The sequence below is a fragment of the Columba livia genome, chromosome 5, assembly GCF_036013475.1.
Source record: "Columba livia isolate bColLiv1 breed racing homer chromosome 5, bColLiv1.pat.W.v2, whole genome shotgun sequence".
Taxonomy (NCBI): Eukaryota; Metazoa; Chordata; class Aves; order Columbiformes; family Columbidae; genus Columba; species Columba livia.
In genome coordinates this window covers 29572793-29600182 of record NC_088606.1, presented here as the reverse complement: position 1 = coordinate 29600182, position 27390 = coordinate 29572793, and the positions used below count along the sequence as shown (strand labels likewise).

General features: G+C 38.2%; 1 protein-coding gene across 14 annotated transcripts in view; it reads left to right on the top strand.

Annotated features, from left to right (window-relative positions):
* NUBPL (NUBP iron-sulfur cluster assembly factor, mitochondrial) overlaps positions 1-27390 on the top strand; it is a 160575-nt gene that overhangs the window by 37201 nt on the left and 95984 nt on the right. For all 14 annotated transcript variants that reach the window (XM_065064109.1, XM_065064108.1, XM_065064101.1 and 11 more), the window contains 2 exons: positions 8648-8687; positions 8779-8869. In XM_065064109.1, the coding sequence (XP_064920181.1) occupies positions 8648-8687; positions 8779-8869 (131 nt within the window). The remainder of the gene's footprint in view (positions 1-8647; positions 8688-8778; positions 8870-27390) is intronic.

Below are 27390 nucleotides of genomic sequence, written 5' to 3'. Positions count from 1 at the left end.
CATGCTTTACTGGTGGAACTGCATCACAATTTAAACAAAAATTAAATGCAATTCCTTCAAAAAAATCATTGTTTGCTACTGCCATTATCTCTTGATTTGTGATTAAGTGATTTTTAGATTGCGCGTAATCTAATGATTCGCTTTACTGATTCTGTTTTGAAAGAAGTCTAAACTGAAAACCAGTATTTTACTTTTGGTGATGCCTTACCCCAGTTTATGTGGATGGCTGGAGTAGTCCCATGTGTCTTACATGTGACAAAATAATCATTTAGAGTGTTGTAATTAGTTGTGATTTGTATTTTGGAGGCTCTTTCATATGTGATGAGGTAGTTGAAAATGAGCAGAATGCTGAAGTGTTAAATATTTTATTCTGGACCTTGACTTTTGTCCTCAAGCCTGTAACAATTAACCTCAGACTGGATTAATTCAGCTCTTGTAGAGTTTACTTGTAGAAAATATTGATGACCTTTACTTGGAAGGGAAAGGAGGTGGAGGATACCCAGCTCTGCAAGGAATTATTTATAGGCATGCAGTTGTTAGCTGCTGTTTAAAAAATAAAAAACCTCTAGACAGTTAACTTATTAAAATTTTATCCTTCATTATACATAAATTCATACTTACGAAAAAAAAAGTAAGACAAAAAAGTATGAGAAATGTACTGTAGTAATTAAAGCCTCTTACTGAGAGCAGTCTTTTTTGGAAAAACAGCAAGTCAAATTTTACTAAATGCTATTGGAATATAAATTACTGAAACACTGTAACCTGAAAAAAATATATTTCAAATACTTGAAAGTGGAAGTGTGTTACTCTTCATGTTGTTAATCCTGCAGTGCAGTAATTATAAATGTTCTGATATGGATTATGGCTAGACAATATTCATTATACTATAGAGTTTACTCATACAAATGTTTTTTTTCTGGTTCAACTTCTATACAAATTGGAATTAAATTGCCAAACAGTTTTGTTGTAGTAACATGATAGATAGACACTTCATCTTACATACATGAATGAAAGAAATTATTATTTTGTTTGTACACTGAACACATGTACCTTTTTGCTTTTTTTTCAGAGGAGTAAATGTTTCCATCTCTCTTATCTGCTAGAAATAAAATTAAAGAACTGTAACTAATTCTGAATTTTCTCAGTATTATTAACCTTGTGATTTTACTGTCTTGTTTTTTTTTTTTTTTTCCCCTGTGAGTTTCTTGCTGTATTTTTCCTCTTTCCTGCCCGTTCTCTACAGTACAATGGAGTGGCTTTTAAGAATAAAAAAAAACAAAGCAGAAAACATCAAAAATAGAAAAAAATGTGTTTGATCCTTTCCCTGTGCTGACCAGGGGCTAAAAGTGACAGCAAGAGTTTGAAAGCCAGCATCTCTTCGCTTTGCTTTAGTTGATGGTCATAAACTTGTAAAGTACACAGAACTTTACTCTAATTTCACCACTTGTAAGTAAAGTCACAGAAGGATGTATGAGAGGATTCATGTGGAATGCAAAAGGGAATATTTAATGTACACAGAAACACATTTTTTAAAGTGGAAAATCAACCAGTTTAGTGTATTTTTCATCTTTGTCACCAGTGTCCAGGAACTTTTTTTTTCCATTACACATAATCCTTTGAACAGTGTTTTTTTTTCCAGGCCTTTTCAGCTACTTTTTTTTTTTGGTTTTTGTGTTTTGATTACAATATTGAACCTGAAGAGGCTGCACTGACTCAAATGTATTGAGTTCCACAGCTTTGCTTTGAAAGCAAAACCAGTTAACCCTAGTTGACTGGAACGTTGTTTGAAGTGCTATCTTGAGTGGAAGGTACAGCGTAGGGACCATCTGCCCCTGGCGTTCCTGCCTCTCCCGGTCGTGCTGTCCCCTTGTCTGCCTCACTGTTACAGGTCTGACCTGGGCAGTCCCCGCTCACAGAAGCGAGTCGGTGCTTCAGATAACATGACGCTTCCCAGACCTTTTTTGTGTGTTGGGGCAGAATCCTTGACCTGAACATGTATTGTTAGCCTATTTTATTCCTTGTGGGTATAAAGAACCTGCCCAAATTAGGTTAATAAAACTTTTGATGCACTATAACTAATTTTTTTGGATCCCTGGGGATCTGAGAGCTGTTCGAAATATGGGTTATTTTGGTGATTGTTAGGAAGACATTTGGGATTGGAGACTTAAAACTAGTCCTGTGTTAGTATTCTAAGCCTAACAAGTCAGCAATGCTTTAAAATGTAACAAAGATATGACTAAATTATTGTGCTGTTTACTTGTGCCAGGCTTGCTTTTGAAGTATAGTCTTCCAGCAAGCAATTAGTTCTTTTGCTTTTAGGTAGGACTGATGAAGTCATTTCTGCAAAACAGTTCTGTTAGTGAAAAATGTCTTCCAGAGCTTTGTTTCCTCTGCAGTCTATCAGGAGGGAAAAAAAGTAGAAAACCTACTCAGGCAATGGGACTGCCTAAATATGAAAAGCAAATCTTCTGGAAAAAGCTGCATTTCTTTATGCATTTGTTTCTTAAGGTTGAACTGTGAGCCTTGAATAATGCTGAGTCTCATTGCTATTTTGCTTCTAAGTATTTGTGATGCCTTTGTGGTTAGATAACACAGTTAGTGTGGGGTGTAATGGGAAATCACAGCTTTCCTTGTGTGGAGCTCTTCAAGCTTAAAATACAAATTGCAGTATTTCTGGGGCAATTCTGCAAATAAACTTTTATAACACAGTGTGAAATCAAGCTTGAAGTCTCAATTAGTCTGTCACTTGCTGTAGAATATTCTGGGCTTCTGGCATAAGCAGTTAAAACAATGATTTAAAATTTGCGAGTCTGACCACCTTCTGGTGACTGCATCCTTTCCTCTCTGTCATAGGTTAGTCTCTCTGTTTGTTTTTTTCTGGAATACCTCCCTTGCTTCCCCCCTTGCTTTCCTTGTTTTCCCCACACCCCATTGTTGTAAACCTTATATAGCCTGAAGCCTTTGTGTCCTTGACTGGAACCTGGATCCTCCTATCACAGAACAGTGATCTTGACAAGTGAGTTTCAAAATAAACAGCAATTAAGTTCCTTATACTTCTGCACAGCAGCAGCTGTATGAGAATTATTGTTTACTGTGATGAACAGAAGGTGCTGTGTAAGTTGGAGTCCTAACTTAGATTGTGATTGAGTATTCTGTAGTCACTGCAGCATGAAATTGTACACAATTAAAAACCAGATGATGCAAAAATTTTTCAGATTTTACAAGTGACCATGCTGAAAATCTGTTTCAGCTTGTCCGTATGTATGGTACATTAATTGAGTTTGTCTCAGATAATCTTGTTTAATGTACTGGAATCCACAGGCCTTTCTGTAGTGTCTGACTAGCGTGGTGTGTTTTGTTTGCCATGTATCTGTGTTTCAGGTGGTGAGATGTCACTGAGATGTGAGGAGCTGGAAAATAGCAGTTTGTCATGAAAACGTCAGCTAATGATGAGCTGTGCAAAGAGCAGCAGAACCTTTAGCATGTATATAAACTATGGAGAAACATCATCTTGCTCAAATTTTAATAGATCTATGCAAAGGGTTTACAGTATGGGTTTTTACTTAAATAACACACTATGAAAAATGAAGGAATTCTTAAATGTCTGAGTTATTCAGAAATACACTTTTAAATATGCTGCTTTAATGCTTAAATACAAGATGCTAAAATGTTATTTGGAGACTTGGGTGTTATAGACAATATGTAGTGTAACTTTCTGCAGGTTTTTCTGTTGTATGCTGTTTGTGCCTCAGTTTCCTTTTTAAAATTTCAATTCTTTCACATATATTTGGGAATTTCAAGGGAAAATACATGACTGCAGCAATGCACCTAAACTGTGTAGATCTCCTAGATGTTTATCAGTTGTGCATGACATGCTTTCCAACATTGCAGATGCTGTAAGTGGAGCATCAGACCTTGGGGGGAGCACAGCACAGGTCTTCAAATCCACAGGGTTCTTGAGTAACCCAGAGCAAGTTTCACAGTCCAGGTTTTGATTCCCTCATCTGTAACACGTAAGAATAATTTCCCACCTCAGAAGCATGTTGTTAGCTAAAAATGTTCATTTTGGGTGCATGGATGTTCCGGAAATGGGGCTTGTATAAAAATTAGGAATTGGGAAACAGATGTATTCAGAGCATAGCCTGGAGCTTGCAGTGGTGACTATGCTGGCAAACACTTCTGCATTGGCAGTGTCTTCAGAAACATTTGGAAATCAGCATGCAAAGGTCAGTAATTTGTTTTTAACTGGAAATTTTTACAATTATTGTACTTTTTGATAGATTTAGCTATTGATGTCCCATCTTAAAACAACTTCAATTCGCCCCTTTCTTGCTGGATGACCAAAATCCAGTTAGCACAGACAAGTGACTTCCACTGTTAAGATTTTTTGAAGACAAACATTAAGTAAAATAATTAGTTATTATTCTAGGAAGTCTCTGATCTTCCATTATATTGACAAGTGCCAAAAATAGCCAAGTACAATATAAAATCTTCAAGGGGGAGGAAAATCTGAGCTTCTAGTCTTCTCATCTCATGTTTGGATTTTGCCATTGAAATGGTAAAAAGCCCTAACTTACCCCATATTTCAGACACTCGAGAACTCTGAGCTACTCCTCTGCGTTAGGGCTTCCTCAGCCAGTGGGCTCAGAATAGGTTTGCTAGGGTGTTGCATGAACTACCATACTATTTAATAATTGTAGGCTACCTTTGCTTTTTCTTAAACAGCATGATGCCTTCTAAGGAGGTGTAGTATAATGTCAGTGTCTTCTGGAATAATGATCTTTACTAAGCTGATGAGATAAGACTGAATGTAAGCCTTTGTTTGTTCTGCAGATGTCTTCTGAAAACTAAGCCAAGAATTAAAATGTTTCCTTGGGGCTTAACCCCAGTGGGCAACTGAGCACCAAGCAGCTGTTTACTCTCCCCCCTCAGGGAGATGAGGAGAGAATCAGAAGGGTAAAAGTGCAAAAACGTGTGGGTTGACATAAAGACAGTTTAAGAAGTAAAGCGAAAGCTGTGCACAAGCAAAGCAGAACAAGAACTTCATTCACTGCTTCCCATGGGCAGGCAGGTGTTCAGCCAGCTCCAGGGCAGCAGGGATCCGTCATGGGTAATGGTTACTTGGGAATACAAATGTCATCACTCTGAACATCCCCCTGTTGCTCCTTCCTCCAGGTTTTATTGCTGAGCGTGACATCATATGTTGTAGAATATCGCTGTGGTCAGTTGGGCCCAGCTGTGTCTCCTCCCAAATCCTTGTGCAGCCCCAGCCCACTCACTGGTGGGGTGATGTGAGGACCAGCAAAGGCCTTGATGCTGTGCAAGCATTGCCCTACAATAGCTAGAATATCTCTGTGTTATCCTCACTGTTTTCATCACAGATCCAAAACACAGCCCTATGCAAGCTGCTACGAAGAAATTTGTCTCTATCCCAGCCAAAAACCTACATATAGCTCTGTACATACGTTCTATGCTGTACTAAGCTGTGGCCACCATCGGATGCCTATGTTGGGCTTTCTAGAGCAAATGAATAGAGTGGCTCTGTTACTTTGTCATGATAGTCTGCAAGGCTTGATGCTTCTGGGGAAAAAGAGTTAAAAAAAAATTACAAAATGCAGAAGATCCATTCTAATGACTTCAGCTTCATTCTTCTCTACATGAGTGGCAATCCAGCCTTCAGACCAGTCCTAGGTCTTTTAAAATCAGCAGTCTGCTATAATGCTGTCCTGAATTTGCATGAATCTGCCTTTTCCAGTGCCCTACTTGTATCCTACCAGAAAAGTCATTTTATTGACCTTTCATTGGTGCTCTGTTGATCTTATTGATCTGATTCTTATGTTTAGAGAAAACACAGCACCATTTTATTTAGGGCCATCAAGCTAACTGCAAAGTTGTAAATAAGGAAATTTTTTTGATCTCTTGATGACACAGTATTGCTGTGTGTTGTGATTTTAATAAATATGTTTTCTTGCACGTGGGATTTTTGGAGCGATATGGTGGACATCTGATAATGGAGAAAGAAGTGTTAACTCTGAAAGCAATGAGAATTAGAGATGTTACTGAGATCTCATTAAACTAAATCTTCTTTACATGTTATGTTTTAGAAAATCTTCATGAGACCCAGGGCGAAGGAGGAGGAATGCCTGTTGCTTTTAATGAGACAAGGCTGATTACCAGAGCCCGCTGAAGCACTTCAGATTTGAGATAGTCTTAAGAATGCTTTTTAACAGTAGGCACACAGTGGGATGCTCTACAGTATTTTCTGTTACTTTGAGAATATGAAGAACATTATAGCCAGAATATACAGCAGGTTGTGAATTTTTCTTGTGCATTGTATAAATTTGATTAAATCTTGCCGCTCAGAGCAGTTTATAGTCCTTGTTGTTAACCAAAGTAAATAAGATTCAGTTTTTGTAAAATGAAACTCTGCCATTGAGAAATAAGCAGTGCACATGTTTAACAACAGAGAGGCCCCTTTGGCTACTCTGTTGGTCAGTGTTTATGCACTCACAGCAACTCCCCTATTTTACCCACCAAGGTGAAGAACTTCGAGGACGATCTCTGAAGATGGGTCTGTTCTGTGAGATGGGTGTATCTGTCTGGGCTCTACACAGATGAAACCTCCATGCAGGTAGTGGGTGTTGAGGTTGTACCTTCTGGATATTTGACTGACATACTGTAGAGCACTTGAATTGAACTGAGAAGCAGCATAGTATTTTGGTGAACATTTTTATAATAAATGCATCTTTTCCATTCTTGTTACCCTCCAGTTCATGGACCTCATGTACTGAGCAGTCAAGGGTTGGCCTCCCTTTTTTTTTATCTTTTCCTCCCTTATAGTCATTCTTATTTCCATGATAAAAATGAAGCAGACCTTGAATCTCCAGTAATGAATGATGTTGCAGATACTTTTTTTTTCCTGTTTCTTTTCTCACAACCCTCTCATAGGTAAATATTTAGTAATTTTCCTTGAGACTTCTAACAGCGTCATGATTTGTGGTGCTATGCGTGTTGTTGCCTGGGGCACCAAAGCAATGTGTAGAGATGGTTGTAGGCTGAAGTTCCAATGTCATCAGCCTCCTCATAAAAGAACTATCTTACTGAAGGGGGCAGAAATAGGACTGTGATTCCTAGAAATGTGGTTAGACAGTATAACGCCACCAGAATAAGCCCTGACTAAAGTCTGAAAAGAGCTGTGAAGTAGAGAAGAGGTGTGTTACCCTGGTGCAGCGCATTAGTCCAAGCCCATCTCTTTTCCTATAGCAGTTCCATGCCCATTCCTTAATGCAATAGCCGTTCAAGTGATTTGTTTAGCTTCCTATTTTGTTCTTTTTGATTTGTAAACCAAAACATCCAATTTATTTTCAGCCATATTTCTACAAAATTACATGGCTTGGATGCCCACTTACTTGATTGCTTGAAAGCTTTCATCTATCGAGTTTAGCTGTTCAATTTGTGTGCTTTTGGGTGTTACTTTGCCTGAATTTGGAGTTCAGCCTTGCACTGCATTATATTCACACTGTTTTTATTTTACTAGCTATGTGTTTTTTACCTTGGGTGCATCAAGGTTTTCTGTCAAAATATGTATTATAATATATTTTTTATAGCTTGAAGTATTCTTTTTGTTTTTCTAATGGTTACTGCCTGTGCACGCTCTTAAAATAAACCAGCTGGACCAAATAAAATTCCTCTGGTTCTTTTGTGTGCACGCACCATTTTGAGATAAGGTGTGGATTTATATGGCAGAGACTATTAAGGGGAGTTTTTGGCTTTAATGAGGTTTTGTTTTGAATGCACTTTTTTTTACTTTCTGCTTGTTTGCCCTTTTGCCAGCAGAACAAGTACAATATTTCCTCCCCATTTTTTTTTCTTGACACTGGAAAGCATAGGAATATGGAGCATGGCAAGCACATTACCTCTGCAGTGTTCAAATAAGCATCTTTTGTTCCTACAGAAATTTTAGAAGTCCTGCAGACTTCGGCCAGGATTTCTTACCTGGAGCTGTTGACATTGTATAGTTTAGGGGCGGCTTTATTTGGTACCTCACCTCTGGGGTTCCAAAGCAGGCTTAATACAAGGAGAAGAATACCCCAGAACACTTGTGTGTTAATGGGAACGATCCTCTGATTCATGAGATTAGTGAACAGCAAAGTTTAAAAAACAATTAAATCCCTTTGTGTTGTGGGACTTTGATTTTGTTCTGATATAAATGACTTGTGTTGTAGGACTTTGATTTTGTTCTGATAAAAATGACTCAGCGTTTAGCAAAGTGTTGCTGAAGTAGAAGGCTGCTTAGCAGGGGATTTATGCCTCGCAGCATGGGGTTTTCATACAAATAGATGAAGTTGGTTTCAGCAGCACAAAGTGACATTATGTTATGGGCAAATGCATTGTTATTCTGGCAAAAGATAAGTGAATCAGTAAAATGTAACAATCTAAGAAAAAGTCAGGCCGGGTTCTTGGGTAGAATAGACATATACATGTAATGAAGGAATGGGGGGCTTGGAATAGACAAATGCTTTTAACAAAGAGGGAAAACTGCTCTTAAAAGGAAAAAAAAAAGTGTAAGCTATTTCTTTAATAAAAACTAAAAACAATACCCAAAACCAATTCCACCCCCAAAAAACCTTGTTTGCTTCTGTTTTAGAAAATCTAATGAGGCCCCTTAAGAACTATGGAGTCGCATGGTGAGCATACGTTTTAATTTAAATCAAGCTTCTTTACAGATGTACTTTGGTATTGCGCTAGAAAGCTTACGTTTTTGTTTTGTTTTCTCAGCATGTCTATGGGTTTCTTGATAGAAGAGACGGCCCCGGTTGTGTGGAGGGGGCTCATGGTTATGTCAGCTGTTGAGAAGTTGTTGAGACAGGTAAGGACTTAAGTACATATTTGTGTTTCAAACAAATTTGTTATTTTAAAATGCTTTTAAACTGACACGAGTGTTCATGACATTATTTCATATACTAGTTCTGAGCTTTTTTGTAGTTTTGGTCTTAAATTCTTAAGAATTTAGTCTTAACTTCAGGTAAGAGGGAGAGATGACGCTTTTTGCATTTACCTGTTCCCTTCAAATAGAGCTGTTGTTCCATGCATTTGATGAGTGAATCACCCCAATTTGCCTGCCTTCTTATTGCTTTTTATGTTTTTTTATGCAGTTGTTAAAAAAAGGGCATTTTGAAGTTGCCTAAGGATTTGAATGTATAGGTATCAGTGCATATTTACAGCTGTATTCCCTTATGTCCTATTTAATTTCCCAGCACTGAGAGTTCTTGGATGGCATTTGACGTATGACAGGTACATGAGAATCATTATACACTATCTCTGTGTAATGCAGATAGATTGTTAGTTAATAAATTTCTTGGCATATGGAAGCGAGGTGGCTTTCTTATTTCTTGACAGATTTTTTTTTCCTCCTATTGTGAATAGATCTGTGAAGTGCTAATGAGACAAACAGCTGAAAAAATGCATTAAAGTTGCATGTTTAGACTTTTAAGTGACCCACATTGTTCATGGCTGACATCCATTTCAGGGATTTAATGTATACAAGTTGGAAATCAGTGTGTTTCTGTACATTTGCTGTAAATGCTTCCAAATCTTGTGCTCCTTTAATGACTGAAAAGATTTTTTTGTTTTCAGCCTTTTCCCATTTTTATTGAATTCTCCTCGTAACACAGACTTTAGAACAGTTACAATCGCTGCCCTAGTCAGAAAATCCATGTGTCTGCCAAAATTTCAGGAAGAACATCTTTGTCTAGATTTGGCCTTTAAAAGCAAGGGGTGTCCATGCCAGTAGCTGTGGGAGGCTGTTCTGACCTCTGTGTGTGTTGCATTGCGTCGGCCAGGCTCACAAAGACTAGAGCCTAAAACCTTGAAGGTGGAGCTGAATTCAGCACCTGCTGCACTGGCTGCTCCACCCTGGCAGACCGGGGACTGGCAGGCTCAGAGCTGGCACTGCCACCCGTGGTGTCCCCGGCTGGGCAGCATGTGCCAGCATCCTTGCGGAGGGTGCGGGTGATGCTGTCTAATGAGCTCATCGCTCCCTAGCAACCGACAAAGCAGTTCCAGGCTGGCCGATCATGCTGTAGGAACGAGGCAGAGTCCATTAGTGCTCGGGGCATCAGCGGTTTTCCTGAGAGTGTTTTTCTCCCCACAAGCATTTTTCTTTTGCACAGTGACCAGGGTAGTCTTAAATCTGTGCTGGAAAATGTTATTTGCGTCTTCTCCTTCGAAGAAAAAAGCTCACGTGAGAACCAGCAGGTTCTATTTGATATACAGGTGATTTTTAGCAAATAACTAATACATTTTCCAGACTAACTCGTGCTGATTTGGTTTTAAAAACTGTGATCTCCCTTCTGACATAGTTACTAGTCAGTCTCAAGAAGGGGTTAACTGTAGAACCAACAGTGTTATAGCCTTGGACACCTAAACAAGAGAGGACCACAGCATGTGATGATTTTAAAGACACTATCATTTCATTTTATATTACAAATAGTTTTGTGATCTGTTCGGGGCTTTGAAATTTTTCCTTGTTTTCTCTTTATATGTTCTCATTGGTCTTGTTTGAAAAGTTAAAGGTGCTTGCAAGAGTAAAATACTTCTGCTTTTATTTATCTTTCTAAAGTTGGTCTTAAGATAGCTGCTTTACCTCAACAGCTACATATAAACCATTTAAATTAGCAACGTGATCTATAGTAGAAGTGTAAGGAGCTTTGGTGCATTCAGACAAGCTGATAAAACATTAAGTTCTTAACGTAATTAAGTCAGCCACATAGAAAACACAGAGACTCCCAGACTTTTGCATTAAAAACACTGATGCTGTTTTATAATGGTGTTTATTGTTAGATGGTGGAGGGGTTTTTTTTTGTTAATAATATCGAGACTATGCATTCACTCTGTAAAAAAAACTTTGGATGCTTGTTTGTTGTTTTCCCTATGAACAAATCTGTTTTCTAGAGTTTATCGTGCTTCAGATACTTCAATAAAACACTGAGGGGCCTAGTTTCCAAATTAATTAATGGGGACTTGTTAACTCATTAGCTTGTTAGCTCATAATTGGTCCGTGCCTGTAATGAATATTTAAATGCTTCTCTTACACTTGCAGCTTATTCAAATTTCTGGAATTCTTACTTTGGAAAATGCATTTGTTAAATGTTTACATTATGTGCCTTCTTATATACATGTATTACAAAGAATGTGGTTACATGCAGTATGTATGTTTGTCCTTCTCTGGTTTTACTTCTTTGGTTGATAAATGTCTTTTCAGCACAATCCAGAGTCCGACCTCATTTTTGTCCCTTTTCACTTCTACTTGTATATGGCCAGGATGTACATTACTTTTCAGCTAAAATACCACCTTTTAAATCCAGGCTCTTTTTTAGCCACATGTCTAGTCTGAGAACCCACCTTTCTTCCTGTGTGTTGTATAGTGTCAGACTGGTAGATAATGGGGAATAATATTTAAGACCAAAATTAGTGCTTAGTGTTTCTCTGGTAATCCATATCTCATGAACAAGGATGCTTTTCTGGAACACATATGATTGACCTTAAACAGAGTTTGAAGGTAATGTGCCTTATAATGCAAAATAGAGTAAATAGTTTAGTATACTATATTACTTACATTATATATTGATGTATGTGTATCAAATCAGTATATAAATGAAAAAATATGTCATATTGATTCTCTAATATCCTACTTTTAATAAAAGTATTGCTCAATAGAAAAGAAACAAAGGGGTGGTGATAAGTTATTGAAAGAACAAGAAATACATAAGGAAATTATTTTTTTTTTACCTGTAGTGAAAGTGAACTGCAAACATTAATGGAACATTTGATTCTGTATAAACAAGTTCATAACTCTTTCAGGTAAATAGTTTACATGACATGAAATTATTCAAAATTTTGTTATGGCTGAGAAGTGACTACTTTGTTCACATATTTAGATGTACTGCAGGCCTGTTTACACTGCAGGCTGATCTTTTTCTCTTATCTGAGTTTTAACTTTTCCCATTTCCCTGCCGCAATTATCTTCATGTAAAAAGTTTTTCACCTCTGTTAATACTTCCTGTGAATCTTGCTTGGCTATAGGTGAGGTGGAAGAGAGTATTTTTATGTTTACTTGAGTATTTTAAAAAATAGCTCTTTTCTCTGAAGATATCTTTAAAACTTGGGTAAGGAAATTTTGGTAGCTCTCCAGTGTCATCTGTAGCACTAGGCTTTTACTATTATATTCAGTTTTCACTTGACAAGCACTTCAGAAGCTGCCTACTCTTTTGTATAGTCCTGTTCAGCACTTGTTCCCTTACTCTCTGTGTGTCTCGACTCAGTGCTGTGGTACTTGGTTCAGATTAAACAAGCTACCTCAAAATGTGTCATCTTGGTATATTTGCTGCGGGAGTGACTTCTGCTTAACCTTTAGGCTAAGTGTAGTAAACATACTAAATACTTTGAGAGTTCCATAAAGCCTGTACTTGGACAGTAATGTGTCTGAAAAGATCTGTTGAAGTATCAAGTAGACAACTAAGAACTGTAGAAATGTAAAGATTATTTTGAAAAAAAATAGGCAAGCAAAACTTGTTGGCTGGTTTAAACTGCTTTGCAACAGGGTTTTTAAATGGTCATCGCCATGGTCCCATACAGTCTGTATAGTAAATTTTCTAGCATCATTCTCATTTCTGTCTGAGGAGATCTTGACAGGTCAGTCAGTGGAAAAGGCGCAAAGAGAAGGGTACGGACGCAATCCTGAATGGACCCGGGAGTGGCGTGAGTGGCTGTTCTACCTCCTGGAGTACATTGTAGTCACTGCTCAGCTGAAAGGTTGCGGGAGTGGCGCTCTCTTGGCTGCTGAAGTCACAGCAGCAATACAGACGGGATGCGTTTCTTGTTGAGGCAGTAATCGGTAGGACTTTTAATACGAAGGAGAGTGTTGAACTCTGTCTTATTCTACATAAGTTATCAAGTTGAAATACCATCAGAGAAGGAAAAAATTCAGTATGCAGCAGACAAGTAAATTTTCCTATTAAAAGGAAAAAAAGTGCGTAGAGTATGAGTGCGTATTTCAGCATGTAGTGTTCTCCTTGTATCTTTGCCATATCATTAGATAAAGTTTTAGTGCTATTGGAAGCAAACATTACCTACACAACGTGGATTACAGATGTCAGCAATTCTTTTAAGTGCAAATAGTCCCCTTGGAACTAGCCCAAAAATCTGTGTTCTTTTCAAGGCAGGGGTCTCTGGTTGATTAACATCCTTAACAGGATTTGTTACCCTGACATGGCATTTTAACCAATGTTTTTGCAGGCTAGTCAGATCTTACATGGTAAGACTCTTGTATTTCTTCCTTATCATGCTTGTCTAGAGTCTCAAGGACATTCTGTGCATTGCAAGCATCCTTGGTATAGTATGGTTATAAAGTAGAGCCTCAGTGCTCTTAGGTGTATTGTGAGCTCTAAAGGTTCCTTAGATTTACCTGATGAGGACAGACACATTTTCCCAGAGAGATGATAAAGCTTTTCTTGGAGTGGCTCAATTCTAATGAGTTCCTAAAATACTCTTCTTATTAATTGTAATTCCTCCATCCCTTTCTTGCTGCTTCCTTTAGCACTACTTTAGTGCCTCTGTTTTATAAAAGGTATGTATTGAAAGAAAATTAAAGCAATTGGAAAGGAAAGAATGCAGGGAACTTAGCAGGAAGCAAATTATATAAAACTTGGAATGCAGAGCAGTTGCACATGAGCAAAAGGAAACAAGGCTTTGTACTTTGAAGCGTGGACAGGTTTTATCTCCTGTGGATTCATGTTGAAAACCATAAATTCAGCAGAAGAATGATCAAAAATATTTTATTAGCTCACCCCAAAGCTGAAAAGGGCTATAGTCTGAAGATCCAGCCTTGTCCTTAGAAAAACTTCACCTCAGTTTATGCGATCATTGTAATTTACATAATTTTGAAAGTTTGGTCTGAGATGGAGATTTTGCGTGTTGCTTTTCTTCTGAAGCTGTCCTGTACTAAGAGAAGAACTGCCTCGAAACCAGCGCTTCCCAGAGGTAATGGTGGCATGGAGTGTGTATGTGTGAATATACGTATGCGTACTCAAACCTTTTCTGTAGCATATTTGTCTGATGCTTAGTTATCATACATAAGTAGTTGGAGAGTATCGTATGTTATTTGGAATAGGGAAGATGAGACAGATGGATAAATTGTCTTTGAAATATCGAGCAGACTGTGGGTTGTGAGGTCTGGGATATTTCAAGAGCCTCCATGAAAAAGCTGTCATAAAAGCAACAGTGGAGTGAATGGAACAGTAAGAAATTATGTTTAAAGATTTGAGGTTAGATTAACTTGGAAACAGTAGTAGTATTTAAATATTGGGAGAGCCAAGACTGTGGAGGCTCTGTTGTTGTGGGCTTTTGATCATTGCCTGAAATGGCTCATCTCTGTGGATGTTCAATACTGGTTTTGTTCGGCCTGCATCAGTTAGTAGATGGTTATGTGCGTGCGTGTTTATAACACACTGTGTTAAATCTCATAGATTCTTCAGCCTACACTTTTTCACAATTTTGTACTGTCTTGCTTACCTGTGTGTGTAAATAGATTTCTTACAAACAGAACAATGGAGGAGCTAAGGGAAACCATTCCATATTAGAAGGAATGATGTATATTTGATTTGGAAGCAACACATAACAAGACCATTGCCAGTAAGGTAGTTAGGCACTACATGCAGACCCGTCTGCCTGATGGATTAGTTTGGTTTACTAAGAGTTGTCCTTTGGCTTCTGTTTGTGTCCTTTTTGTGGGACCATGGAAGTTTCATTCCATACTGTGTGTTCAGCACTGTACTGAGTTAACATTTCTTGAAAGATGCAAAAAATACAAAGACTGGTATTTATGATTTCCAGGTAAATCTAAACTTTCCTTTGATGCTTTTTAGTATTTATGAAATAAATTCATTTTACATCAACACAGGTTGCCTGGAGAGATTCTAGAATCTCTCTTTTGGAAGATATTTTTTTTCTTTTAGTCTTGTTGTCAGTGTCATCCCTGAGTATTTTACAGTGTAAATTGGACAAAGAAAAAATTCAAAGCTAGCAGCAAATAACATGTTAAAACAAGAAGTTACACATGTAAAATAACAGAGAGCATCTGCCACAGTTTATTGTCGCCCTGCAGTAAATGGTGACACATCTTTTATGTCCAGATATTTTAGAAGAAAAGTTGAAGAAAGTCAAGCAGGAATGAGTTCGGGAATGGACTCTGGAGACATGAAGGCTAGCATGTTTTTAAGTGTTTGCTGGGCAGGGTTACTGGTGCTACTTCTGTATATGAAAAATTTCAAAATGTGGGCTACAGCAGACACTTAATGCCACTCTTCCACTAATAAAGAAGTGAAGTCTGTTTTGGCTGGCTTTTGTTTGGTTGGTTTGTGGTTTGTTTGTTTGTTTTTTTGGGACTTGAGTGTTGCTGTGCTGGACACGGCAGCACCTGAGGGGCAGGTGTCCTGCCAAAGCCTGGGCTGGAGCCACTGCGTACCTGGGATGGTGGGGTGGGAATAGGTCACTTCTCATTCTCACTTGTCATTCCCAGTGGTACTGTCTGGGGGGCTACTTTTGCCTCCTGGATTTACCTCCATACTCTTTGGCACTGCCTTAGGAGAAAATGTGCAAGACTTAGATTTTAAGGGTACCAAAAACTTATCGTTCAGATCCATGGCTTGGGAAAATTGGTGTGAAGTTTGGTTTTTGCTGTGTTTCAGCACTTCCGTGGTAAATGTAATTGGGGGGCTTGCTCAAAGATGAAATTATTATTAGTGTAGGCAAAAACCCATTTCTTGTCAGCATAAAATTAGTGAGAGAGTATATTGGTGGATGAGAGGGAGCAGTGAAATGAGATTTGTCAGAGAATGACACGTATTGGGTCAGGAAGAAGATGACAATAACAAGCTGATGGCTCTGATTTTTTGCAGCTATATTTTGAATGGATCCCCAGAATAGTAATAGTGAGTCAATGATGAAAATTATTCTTGTTGTAAATGTAAAGACCAAGTGAGGAAAAAGCACTGCAATGCAGTGCAGTGCTTTTCTTGAGGGTAGATTTTATTTTCAACACTTTTTGGTTTAGTAAGGGCACTCTATCAGGAGATTACCATTGAAGGCATTTAACTTGCATTATGGCAGTAAATTTTAGAGACAGGAAAAGAGTAAGATGCTGCAGTGGTAAGTTGTAGCAACAATGGTCAGAAACATGAATAGCTCTTAGTATGTTTTTCAATCTTTTATCTTATTGCCTTTTAATACACACTTAAGAGTCTGTGAACACTTATTTGTTTATTAACAGATTAGATGTACCTAAGGGCATATGCTAATTGCCAATTGATATTGTTTTCCTCTTTCTATATTTTGTGTTTTGCTAATTTCAAAACTGAATTGTCTTTCACAATATTCATGTATTTATTCAGTCTGCAGGTAACTGAGGATTTGAGGCAATAGTCTGTATCAGGGTGTTTACAGTTTACATTTCACAGAGCTAAACAAAGCTGTGCTTATATTATAAACTACAAAGAAGTGTTAATACTTTGCAGTGTGTAATTCTAAAATACAGTAGTCTCACCAGGTGTCACTACAGTGAAAAATTTGCCAGCATTTCAGCAATTACAGAAATATTTCTTCTGTTTTACTTATTTCTTCTGTTTTATTTTTCTGTTTTGACTTATCTTAGCCTGAGGTGGGCATACAGGTTATTAGTTCAGGCTGAAGTCTTTACAGCTTGGCGAAAAAAAAGTAAAAAAGGTAAGTTTAGACATCCCTACTCTTCAGAACAGTAAAAGCACTTGAATCTTCAGGGAGTTGGGATGCTTTTCTATTTTTATTTTTGTGATCCAGAGTATGAAAATGAAAAGATACAGACATGTCATCCCTGCAGATAAGATCACTGATATTATGTATTTGTTCTATTTAGAAAGGTCAAGATCTGCTGTTGAGATATTTTGGAAAGCAGAGCAACACTCAACAATAAATAGTGGCTGAACTTTGCAGTGCTAAGACTGCACATAGGTATCCTACCAAGACTGCGACAACGGCTGCCAGACAGTAAACAATAGCTCTGAATGCTTGTCAGATTTTTTTCTTAAATCTTTAATAAGCTTTCATTTAAAGCAAGGAAGGTCAACTGTCATCCCTCATTTTATCACTGAAATTAAGGAAACTGTTTCAAGGGCAAGATAAGCAGGTGACCCACTCATCCCATATAAAAGAATTTGTTTTTAAAAATGCTTTAACTGATTTTTTTTTTTTTTTTAACATTTATTTTGCTAAGTGTAAAGGATGGAGAAACCCATTCTTATCCAGAGTCCACTGAAATAAATGGAAATCCTGACAGTGATTTTTACACCATGTTTTGGTTGTGATGTTGATGTTTAGAAAAGCCTGGTACAGGAATTTGTATAATCATCACTAGTTTGCTCACTTGCAAATAGTCACCTTGAAAGTTCCTGTCTGTCCAGAGGGAGCTGCCTTAACCAGTCCCAATCAATATGTACATATTTAAAGGAAATGATTGTACTTCCTGGAGATTAGAAGCTAAACATAGATCTACTGTGGCCAAAAGTGGGGGACATGACAGAAGGTTTCTGCTTTGCACCCCTCTGCCCCTTAGGTTCATTCCCTATGGCGCTGGGAGTATTCCTGCCCTCACCCTGGGACACTGCTCCTCTGTGCTTTGGGATGGGTGTGATTGAATGAATATGGGCTTGATTCTTTCTTTTTGTTTCTGGCTGAAGCTACAAAACCTGTTCTGTTGCCTTTCTTCCCCTGATGAAGGAAGCAAGATCTATACAGATCCCTGTTGCTTTATTGGCTCACGTTAGCAGCTGATATGAAAAGGGATTATAGTCTCTGAAAGGAATTGACAGTCATAGAACGAAGTGTTAGGAAAGCCAGAAGAAAACAAAAACATTAGCCAACGTCTTACTGCTGAACTGGAAGCGTTTGCAGTAAATGTATTTTAACTGTCTTTGAGGATTAAAAAAAAAAAAAAAAAGCCTAACAACATAGTGAGAATGTATTTACAGCAAACATTTCTTGGCCTGGTTCCTCAGCTGTCATGGTTATGACTGTGCAGCTACTGCTGCTGTGGGAACAGGCTGTGAGGGTGTTTTCTGTGCTCTGCTTCCAGTAGCCTCGTCTCTCACCCAGATTACACAGGTATGCATGTGTCTGTCCTCCTTTGCATGGAACAAAACAAACACAAGACATGCAACTGTTTTGCTGGGTTTGCTGACTAGGCAGGAAGAAATGGCAGAGTTCAGGGTGTCTCAAGGTGGCTCTGCTGGGGTAGAACTGATTTTTTTTTTTTTCCATTCTCTCTCTCTTCCCCCCACCCCCTTGAAATTTAAAGGAAGCTGGTTTGAGGTTTAAGGTTTCTCTGCAACGAAGTTCAGAGCATTCTGCATAAATGGCATCCAGCTTCATTCTTGGAAAGAGTTGATGATTTAAGGATGTTCCTAGGTGTTTGCTAAACAGGAGTAACTGGTGGTAGAGGAGCTAGGAAGAGAGAAGGCACTACTTGTCATTTTTTCTAAATGAAGCTTCCATTATGTACCTGAAAAAATTTAAAAAATAGTAGACATCTGGTGCTACTCTTCTATTTTCTCTATTCTCGGCCAATAAGGGTGTCTGTTCTTTCTTTCTAGCTCCTGCAGCTTAGATGCAAAAAGGGACTTGGGTGTTGCTGTGCTGGACATGACAGTGCCTGAGGAGCAGGTGTCCGGCCACAGCCTGGGCTGGAGCCACTGCGTACCTGGGATGGTGGGAACAGGTCACTTGTCATTCCCAGTGGTACTATCTGAGAGGTTACTTTACCCTCCTGGAGGTATCTTCCCACCCTTTGGGAGTACCTTAGCAGAACAGGTGCAGTATCTTAGAGTGCTGAGGGTTAGAGCATGGTGTGGAACAAATGGAAGTTAATGGTGTAAGTCAAAATTGGTAGGTTCACCAGCTGGAAGTGAACAACACTTGAAGACGTTGAGCGAGAGGACTGTTAGGAAAAGCCTATGGGACGTGTCTCACTTTCTGTCTATGTCCTGAATTTCAGCACCTAATTGCTGCCTGTGTTGAACAGCTCTGTACAGCAGAGATTTACAGCCAAAATTGAATGTCTTCTGTTAGGTGCCAAGACCTTTCTTTCGATTTAACTTGACAGGCTTATTCTCTGTTCATAATGACAGCCTGGGAAGGTTCCATAACCATTCAGCCAGGACATGGGAACTGCAAGTTCAGTTACTTTCTCAGTTTAGCTTTTAAGCCTGTATTTCCCACTACCTGGGAAAGTGCCCAGAAATCCTTTTACAGCAGTCAAACCCTTCTGCTCTACAGCTGGGGATGCAAGATTTCTGGGGCCAGGACTAGATGTGTGAAGGGGGAATGTGACCTGTGCTATGCAGGAAATTCAGCTTATCTGAAGTTTCAGCTTTCCAGGTGAATATCTCAGCTACTGACCTTATGTAGGGTCCTGGTGGCTTTATGGCTTTTGCGTTCTTGGTTGTACAATGGCTCAGGTAAATGCCAGCTGCCTGAAAAATTGAAACTCATACCTTCCAATTCATAGATAGGTTCTCTAATATATCTAATTATGCTATTAATAGCCACAATTATAACAGCACAAACACAGGCTTTTTTTTTTTTTTTAATGGCCGTAAGTGCTCAGTTTTGTGTTGGATTCGGTGTTATCACTGGCAGGTGTGTTTAGAGCATGCCTCTGAATTGAAGGTTCTACATTTTGTGCAGCCTTGGGGTGACTTCTTGTTGGGACTATTGACTGTTATGCTCCAAGGAAATTCAAGCAGACTCTCCAATGCTGGTTTCATTAGCAAATGTAGACTATTTTGAATTCAGTGACTGGGGGGGGGAGGGGTATCATTGTGAATTTTAAATATGGAATGTTTGTAGGATGTATTTTTTTCCATATTTGTGAAAAACAGATTATTTTTAAAAACCCAAACCATTTTATTATTGAAAATTGATGTTTAACCTCAAGGCTACTAATCTGAGATCTGATGACATCTCACCAGACAAAAAAAAACTAGTCCTATATTGAGATTTACTGTCTTTTGACCTTAGTTAAGCAGTCTACATCGAATTCATTCTATTCCAGTTTTTATATTACACAATTTATAGTCATATTGGAGGGTTTTCTTCAGCAGCATTTTAAGTGACTTGAATATCATGTTGTTTTCTTCTGTAATCCTTGTTTTGAAGGCCTTAGACTGGTCTCTTGTACAAGTTCCCTTTTCTGTACAAAAAAGTGTTATACATTGTACTTAAGAAACAGAATTCTGACTTCTAAAATCTAATTATATTTAGATTTCATGCCGATTTGAAATCGGTGTCTTGATGATGGGCATGAAATGGTGCCTATATTAGTCCGTTGGTACCCCAATAAGGAATTTACCGATTTTTCTTGTAGTAGCAGAATATGAACTGAAGCTTAAGGAAGTTAAATAACTTGAGAAGTAGGAACGTTGCTTTCCGTTGCATAGCTTAAGCATTCAGTCTTAAACTATACATCAGCTTCTAATATAGGCTAAAATACATAAGGGGAGTGGGCTTAATAAGCTTGTCCCTTTTCATATTTGTTGCCAACACTTGTAATGTTTCCTTCTGTTATTGTAGGGAAAATCTGAATCAGACAGCATATATAAATTTTATGAGCTTAAATTGCATCGTGATAATACTGCCTTAAACATCTGTTGTTGGCTTTGGGTTTGATAACTAAATGGTGCTTTTGCCTTTTGTATTAGTAGGGAGAGCTCAAAGAGAATTTATGGTTTAGATGATGTTCTTAACATAACTGCATCAACCTGGTGATTAGTTTAATTAGATGGTGTGATGCTAGCCCACTTTCTTCTGATTTGTTCACCTTTATATCACTTTTGCGTTTTATTGCTAAAAGACGTAGGAACATAAACTTGCCTAGTTATGTCTTTCTTTTCTAGATGTTATTAGTATGCAGCTGAACTACAGACAGTTCTGTGTCATAAAACAAGAAAAATAAAGGTGTATTATTGAGGAAAAGTTTCTGCAAGTTATGTAGTGCAGACTGTGAGTCAGGCGTGGAGAGCAGCAGATCAGCGATGAATCTCAAGACAGCATAGTAAAAGTTTGCTTCTCAAACTGTCAACTTTTAGAGAAAAAGTGCTTTGAATCCCTGGCAACCAGGAATCTCAGCTCATGGAAGTTTTGTAGTAACACCTTGAACCTAGTGGAAGCGTCTTTTATATGTAGTAGTTCTGATACAGTCTCTGTCAGTCATGCTGGGAATGCACAGAACTGCTAGTTTTCAGTCATCCCCAGAGAGTGTCCCCGGTCTCTCAGGGGCATGGCTGGCACCCCACAGCTCATGCCGTCGTCCCTTCAGGCTGACACAACGTGACTGGGCTTTCTGAAGGTGAGCAGGAGCCCGGTGTTGAGTTCCCTCCCCCTGTCTCCTGGAGTGCCTTGTGGAGAACAACCTCTTTATTGTCATCTTCTGGGAGTTCTTCAGTTTTGTGACAGAAATTTCAGGCTATTGCATTTGCCTCCAGTTCTTAACGTTATTAAAAGCTATCAGGGAGGACAAGGCCAGTTCCTGGTTTGGTTGTTTAGTTGAACAGGACTCTGGCTTTCTTCCTGGGCACTTATTTCTAAAAGTTACTCCTAGTCTATATTGAGAAAGAATCAGAGAATTTCCTTCTCTTTGTGGAAATCTTTGGAGCAAACTGTTGTTATGCTTCACCTCAGTTTCTCTCTGAACTTGGTGGAACAGGCTGCTGAGGAATACCTTAGAGGGAATTTGAACTGTTGCATCGCATCTGTTTTTTCCTGTTGTTGGATTGCAAGGCTTTGAGATTGCTTAAGCATCAGAGGACAGGTCGAAGGGGCAGTCATCTTTGTTCTGAAAGTGTCAAGTTGCATTAAGCACTGTGGATTATCCTGCTATGGTATAAGTAGTTATTTCGCTACCAGAGAGAAAGTTTCTACAGGGACTAAAAATCTTCTGGTTTATGTCTGGCAAATGTCTCCTTTATCAAGTATTTATGAAAATAAATATAAATATGTTTTAATTAAAATGCCATGTTTCTTTATACTATTCCTAAGCTATCTGTTTTGCTACTTCACAAAACTACTTATTTGTTCCCAATGTCTATGTATGTTTAAGCAGAATCTTTTAAGGGATTTTTCAATGAAATATTCTTAAATATTTGTTTTATCTTGACTGAACAGATGTAAATATTTGTGAACAGTTATATACACATACATGTTCATTTAGCAACATCATTCCTTACCTTTATGTTCTTCAGCTGTTTGCCTGTATTAAATCATTTATATACACAACCAAGTAGGTGGGAGGAGGGGGGGTCTGGCAGGACCAGACTGTGAGCTGCCTGCCATGGAGCTCTTGGTTCTGTGCTGCTGCTGTTGGGAGTTCGGCTGCTGCATCTGCACCTGCAGCACTGCTTGATTGAAACTCTGCATGCATTCCTCTTAATAAGAACAAATAAATAACATCTTCTGTTATTTACCAAACACCAGGATTACTTCAAAACCGCAAGTAGCAATCCCTCTTCTGTGCTAATATTCTATCACTTCTGCCTCGTGCTCAGAGGATGCTCAGGCTTCATTCCTCAGCAGAAATGCTGTCTATAGCTCTATGTTCTACCTTGGGTTTAACTTGCTATTTGGAACCCTTACTCAAAATGTGTATCTGGTATTTTGATTATGAATTGTCACATAAACAGAGTGATTGATTTAAGTAATTTACATAGAAGCATTCGTGAGGTTTCTGAGCAAGGGAAAATACACAGAAGCACATGGCACTTAATTACATTGCTTAACAATAAATGTCAAGTTAAGCCTTTTTAAAAAAAGATGAATGCTATACTTAAGGAAAGTGCAATTACATTTCTATGGTTTGAAGTGTTATACACACTGTATATATTAGAGGGGCAAAGATATTAACACTACTGTACATGCAAAGGTGTTGACAGATTTCAGATGCTACAAGACAGCTTTTGTAACCGCTGTCCATTTATTGCTTGCAAAGGGAGCTCATTTAATGTGCTGTTAATCTGAGCTCATTTTCTGGTGTGCAACTGCATTTGCATACAGACACACTTCTCAGAACTGATTGAGAACATGAGGAATACTGGTCCTGATTTGGTAAATTGTTGCATATAAACAGGATTTGCATTCAAATTAGTGTTTTGTATCACCGCCTGATTGATTATATGTCCCATTTTAATAATGTCGAATGAATGGCAATAGTAGATTTCAGAAAGCCACTGCTCTGATTATATGCCCTAATTCTAAATTTAATTAAAGATGTCTTTCCCCATTTTGCTCTCCTCTCTCCCCCTTTGCTTAAATTTAGTAACAGACCTGGAATTTCTTCTCCCATTAAATAATGTGTACACTTATATAACAAATTGTTATACTTCCCAAATTACATTCAGTAATTTGTTTAATAAAAGACTGTTATACTGCTTCTGTATTCCTGTGGGAGGGTAGTGGAGGAGCAACTGAATTCCACAGTGTTCATCATCTGGTTCTTGCGGAACAGCAGAGAATAAGAGGAAGCCTACAGAGAGAAATGGGGTGAGATGCAGAGTTTCCCAACCGAAGTCTGAGCAAATCCATGTTGTTTAGAGAACACTGCTCATTGGGCAAAGACACTGGCTCAGTTCTTTTCAGCAGTTATAGCCGTGTCATTGTGGTGCAGCTCTTCATCTTCACTCTGAATTTCAAATGAAAGAGAAGAGAATAAAATTGTGAGGACAACTCTCCGACTACATAATTTTTTTTTTTTTTTTTTAAATTAAAAATCAGTTTTAATGAGAAGTGATTTTTCCAATCTATTTTGCCATCTGACTTCCACCAGTTCAGTGCCACAGCAGTGGCGTAACTCAGAGAGTAGTTCTCACTTATATTCAACACTTGTGTACATAGACATATTCGCTGTTGCCTTTTCTGAACTGGAGTGACAAAAGGCTGTCTCAGTCCTACTCTGTGCAGCAGCAGCAGCACATCCTCTCCACTGCAGCTGGGATGGTGTGGCTTCTCCATTTTTCTGTTCTCAGATTTATAAATACTATAATGGAGCACAATTCATTTGATAAAGACAGCTCATTTCATTTTTTCAGTCCACGAATCTGAAGAAAATATATGAAATAAGATGGTTTCAGTGCCATAAATTAAGCATTATAATTTAATTGCACTATGTGTTAACAGAGTATTTTTTCCTGTTGCCTAGCAATGAGATTTACCATGAGATTCACCATGTGCTTAAAATTCCACTATTAGCTTCTGTTTTCAGAGGTTTATAACTTTAATAAAAATTTGTACTCATGGAACAATCCAGAAACTGCATGTTGGAAGTTCTTTCAGTTGTTATGGGGTCACATACTAAGGAAGCTGGAGGCAGAAATTTTTGGTGCCATTTGATTTCTGTACCCATTCTACTGTATGTGTTAATTTTGGAGCAACAATTGTGTTTCTGAAGCAGTAAGCTGTTTATAAAAGTATCCTTTTGCTTTAGAGCTCTGAGAGGAAGACATTTTTACCAAGGCAGCTACCTCGGCTCAGAAGAGCAGCAGTTGCGCGCCGAGGAAAGGGTTTGGGTGCCGGCACTGGAGGTCTCTTCTCCATTGGCATTCCATGTGGTAGTGGAATAGGGCTATGTGTTTTCTTTGGGGACCTGTAATGCTTGCTGGGTAGGAGGATCACATAGGGCTCCATGAAGGAACAAGTGCATGAAGAGGCTGAAGGAGCAGAACCTCTGATGAGAGTGAAAAGTTATAGGACAGGCCCAGAAAGTCACCTTGTTCCACAAGAGGAGCTAGCTTAAAGTTAGCGTCAGTAAGTATATGCAAAACCAGACAGCTTTTAGCTATGGCAGAAACCCAGTGTATCTTTTTTTTTATTATAGATACCTCTGGTAAGGGTGGGATTTGGATTGTCTCGAACTGTTCCATGAGACAGTGCTGTACGTAAAGGGACTTGAATTTGAGCTTGTGGAGAAAAGGGCTGAAAACTCCTCAATGTCCAAGTTATTTCAAGAACCAAGCTGTTTTGGCAGAGAAAGTGACTTGAAACAGTGTCCGAATGATAGTAATGCCATGCCACTCACAGATGTGTTTCTGGGCTGTGTCTTGCTGCAAGGCAGAAAGGAAAAAACCAGTTAATCCATAGTTTCTGTAGAAGGGGAAAAAGGTATCTTAACTTAATAATTTTAAAAATTGAAGCTCTATATACCTTAGTGTTTCAAAATGGTCGTGATTATTATTAAATATTTGGGTTTGCATCCTGAGATTTATGCAGTGAACTATTTGTAGAAGATCTGTGTGTTTATTTGTGAATCTTTAAGGAACTTGACTTTACTCATGTTGTAAACCTCTACTACTTTTAAACAGCTATATAATTTCTATTTGTCACCTTTACAATGATTAACTTTTAATTAAGAACCAGAAAGTTAAATTTCGTGTCTTCGAGTGGTCAAAGTAATTTTGACTGGAAAAGGAGGCATTCATCAGCACTGACATTTATTTTGCTTTATAACTAAGCAAGATTAGTTAAGAAAAACTAAGTAAAACCCAGATTTTTTAGATAAACTGTCTTCTCTGCCTCACAGTTATGTTTCAGTACATACATTTTTGCACATAGATGTAATTTTTCTTTGGGATTACATAGTGTCAATATGATTATGAATACTAATTAAGAAATCTGCTAGGTATATGTCGTTTTTGTTTTCAAAATATAGATACCGTAAAATAATATAGATACCATAGATAATATAGATCAACGTTAAATATGAAAAGGTAAAGTACGGTGTTTGCTGTGGTTAATATAAGCAGCATTTCCTGTTCAACTGGACTGTCTTGGGCACCATTTAGTGCTGCTGCAGCCTTTGTGTAGAAAAGGAGGAAAGGGAGGGGTGCCTGAGAGTCCCTAATTTAGACATCTGAAGTTAGAATTTGCAACTAACCTTCTACATCCCCCTTCTCTCTGAAGTGCTGCAAAATCTTCCGTCTTTATCAGCCTGCCTTGAAAAATTCCATTTCTCGCTGGAGCGCTACGTTGGGTTAGTGGTCAGGATTTCCCATCGCTTGTGCTTCCCCAGAAGATCATAATCTGTACAAGAACTGAATGAAAATACACGAGCGTTCCCCTGACAGGCTCAAACGCTCCAGGGCAATAACTGGGGGGCTGGCAAAATGTCAGTTGTTTTCACTGTGAAAATAACTCTGAGGGAATGTGTAAAATAAAAGAGAAAGTAAAATCCTGCTCGTTTGCCACTTTCCTCTATTAAAGCAGCTCATACTGTTGTATCTTATATATATTTTGTTATTCAGAAACATACCATATAATTATTATATATAATACATATAATATACATTATATTATTATATATTATAATTATTATGCCTATGTGGAGGGAAAAGTGAGGGGGAGACATTTGTGGGTCTTTATTTTTAACGTAGTTATGATTTCTAAAGCTTCTGTACTGCAGAGAGAGAAGACCTTGTACATGTCTGCTGGCTTGCAAGAGTGCACTAACCGGCACCACGGCGGAATTGAACTGAGGATCTCGCAAAGCTTACTTAAACTGTTGGGAAATGTTTAGGCAAAGTATAGCTTGGCTTTACATGATACAGAGTAGGCTTAGGACCATTTCTGTTCTCATTAAGAGAACATTTATTGCAGTAGACAGTGCCCTAGAGAGAGTTAATTGACTCTTCTGAAAATCTGTCCTAGTAACGAATGTAAATAATAACAGCCTTCTCATATTTGACCCTAATATTTTTAATGATCACTCTTATTTGATGCTTAGCAACCAGTGTACTTTTTTTGTTGTGTGATACCTTGTTTTGGACCAGACGATCTCCAGAGGTCCCTTCCAACCCCAACCATTCCGTGATTCTGTATGTTGTAAGTTTGTATAATTATACTTGGTGATTTTCATTTAACAAATCTGTTTGTTTGTTTGTTTGTTTTTCCTCCCAACAGCTTTTTTTCCTAGACAAAATTCTGTACTGAGCTCTAACTTTGCAGTAACAAACCAGAAAAAAAATGCTAAAGATTTATATATATTTTAAAAGAAGTGATAAGAAGCAAGCAAAATTAGTTTTAAATGTATGCAAACAATTCCTAACTGTGTGTGTTGCAGAAACCCCAGAATTTTAGCCTGACCTAACATTATCTTCTAACCTGTGGTTAAGCAGCTACAAAGTAAAAGACTTGAGTTGTTAATACTTTTTTTTGGGGGGGGAAAGAATTAAACAGGATTATGCTCGTAAAGTTGATAATAAATTTATGTTTATAGCTTTGAGTGATCAGCAAAGATTTCATCTCTTAGAAAAATAATGTATT